The 2500-nt window shown below is 40.1% G+C and overlaps 1 protein-coding gene across 17 annotated transcripts in view; it reads right to left on the bottom strand.

The window, feature by feature from the left end:
- The window catches only part of LOC137996723 (uncharacterized), a 49487-nt gene that overhangs the window by 13127 nt on the left and 33860 nt on the right, over window positions 1-2500 (bottom strand). For 7 of the 17 annotated variants that reach the window (XM_068842281.1, XM_068842277.1, XM_068842276.1 and 4 more), the window contains one exon: window positions 1-2500. This exon is cut by the window's left edge and continues 2372 nt beyond it; it is cut by the window's right edge and continues 860 nt beyond it. The exons of 8 other annotated variants lie outside the window; for them this stretch is intronic. In XM_068842281.1, coding sequence (XP_068698382.1) covers window positions 2009-2500 — 492 coding nt within the window. In that variant the 3' untranslated portion in view covers window positions 1-2008. 2 more of the 17 variants (XR_011122348.1, XM_068842275.1) reach the window with 2 other exon arrangements.

Here is a 2500-nt window from a genome sequence, read left to right as displayed (position 1 = left end):
ATGTGTTGGCCACTCCGGGTTGGTGTTGGCGTGTGTCACCTAGCTTTTATTGTAGCTGAAAATAGGCCATTTTCATGGCGGGGTAAGTCCCGGAACAGGACTAAATTGATCCCACGTTGTCGGACTTGTGTAAAGTTTCAGTTTTCCTTACCTATCATAGCATTCTAATCGCCACGTTTAAAGCACTTTCATTGCGACTAAATGTGGTAAAGTTAGCCTTCTTCAAAGCTTTCCGAGGGAGATCACAAGCAATACGTTACTGAGAAAAGTTGCAAATCATCAGGGACACCCAACGATAATCTTCGGTGAAATAAGTGTTCCGGAGGGTCAAGCTGTTCTAAGAATTTCCGTTTTACGTTGCCAAACAGCTATAGATTTCTTTGCGAAAACATCACTTAAAAGATTCGCAACCATGAAAAAATCAATCCGACTTACGTTTTCGGAAGGGATACTTTTTGCAATTTTTGCCACTTATAAAGGTCACCTAGCAGTTTCGGATGAGCGAATGGTTCGCTGGGAAGTTCTTAGAAGGTAACACTCAGCTAGCAATTTCTGAAATGAAGATTTCATTCCCTGAAAATTTCGGACACGATATCAGAACAGATGAAATCCTTCAATCTAGGTGATAAAAATAACTGTTTAGAAAGTCTTTATACGTTACAAGGAGCCTAGAAATGTCTTTCAAACGCTTTTTTCAAACGCTTCGCTTAGAGTTACTTATTGCGCCCTTCGTGGGAAAATCCTAATTTTATTACTGCTCCTAATATACATAGGACACTATCTTCACACCGTACTTATGTGTCTCTTGTACCACTAGAGATCGAGCAACAATAATAATAATAAAAGAATAAGAAATGTTTCTATAGCGCAAATTAGCATGTAAACAATCATAATGATCAAACAAAAAGTCGACAAAGCTAAAACATAAACAGTTTATAAAAAGGTCAAAAAAAGTCTTTAAAATGTCAAGCTTCTCTAAATAAAAATGTCTTCAATTTGGACTTAAAACGTTCGAAATTATCCCCCTCCCTTATTTCACTCGGCAATTTATTCTAGAGTGATGGTGCAGCAACAGTGAAAGCTCTGTCACCAAGTGTCTTCGTTTTCATAGACGGGAGTACTCACAAAAGTTCAGAATTAGAGCGAAGACCACTGCGTAGAAAGGTTCTTGATGTGAAGAAGATTACATATATACTCTGGTGCTAGACCACGTATGGCCGTAAAAGCAATTATTACAATCTTAAAATGAACGCTGAACTTAACTGATAGCCAGTTACGTGGCTAAAGCGCGGAGTTGAACAAATCACCAAAGCAGCCGCATTTTGCACGAGTTGCAGCGTGTTAATATGAATGACCGGTAAACCATAAAGAAGACTGTTACAGTAGTCGATGCGTCCCATTACGAAGGCATGCACTAACCTTGGTAGACCGGCTCCATCGTAAGAAACTTCCTGATACGCCTTATATTGAACAGATAAAAAAAGCGGCTTTACACGTCTTAGCAATGTGCGTCACTAAACTAAGGTTGGTATCAAACCACGTTCCAAGGTTTCTTGCAACGGCAGCAGGAGCAACGCTGGCATTTCCGACCGATAACTTCTCGATATGAACTTGCTAAGCTGTTGTCGTGTACCGATTATTAAAAATTCAGTTTTATCGTCATTTACCTGTAACTTATAATTATCAGCAATAATCCATGCTATAATTGCCTTTTATTCAGAGTTCCGTTGCTTTAATTGCTTCAGATTGACTTGATGAGGTATCAGCCGGGAGGCTTGAAGAACAGGTGAACTTGTGTATCGTCTGCATACGCGTGTGTTACAGGGAGATGGTCTTTTATAATCTTGCGTTTGGGTTAGCTTTATGTAGGACCTCACGTTTTTAAACTTTGCCGTTCAGTGTTATTATTATGATTATTATGATAATGATTATTAGATTCAGTCACATAAAAATGTTTGTTGGAGTTTCAAAAAGGCATAAGAAGTACACGTAGTTAGCAAGATGTATCTTATTTCTTGGATGGTCTTTTTGGTAATGTCATCTTTTTTGTGGCAGCATCTATCTTTACAGACAGCTTTTTTTGAAAATTTGTTGCAGCTGGTACCGGTGGTAGGGATTTGATATCACTTGTTCCGACCTTCACCGTTTCACTAAATTCAGATGGGACCGCAACTGTTGCCATCTCTTTCCAGTTGACTGACTTTCCACATCCAAGATGTAGTTGAGAACTTCTCTCAGACTTCACGGTCTTATTGCTGACCTTGGTGATACGAAGCCGGCCATTATCCAGCCATCTAAACGAGAAGGTGCCCAGTTCTGCGTATGCTGGGTCCCTGAAGTCATTGACATTCTTAGGTCGATTTCCACAGGTTGTATCACCTTCACAGCCTTCCACCTTGGTCCAAATGAGACCACAGTGTGGACATTTGCGCAATTCAGATACTCCATGCTCACTCTGGTATCCGAGACATTCCGTTCTGATATCGTGGAGAACTACGCG

The sequence above is a fragment of the Montipora foliosa genome, chromosome 3, assembly GCF_036669935.1.
Source record: "Montipora foliosa isolate CH-2021 chromosome 3, ASM3666993v2, whole genome shotgun sequence".
Taxonomy (NCBI): Eukaryota; Metazoa; Cnidaria; class Anthozoa; order Scleractinia; family Acroporidae; genus Montipora; species Montipora foliosa.
This window is presented reverse-complemented; position numbering and strand designations above follow the sequence as displayed.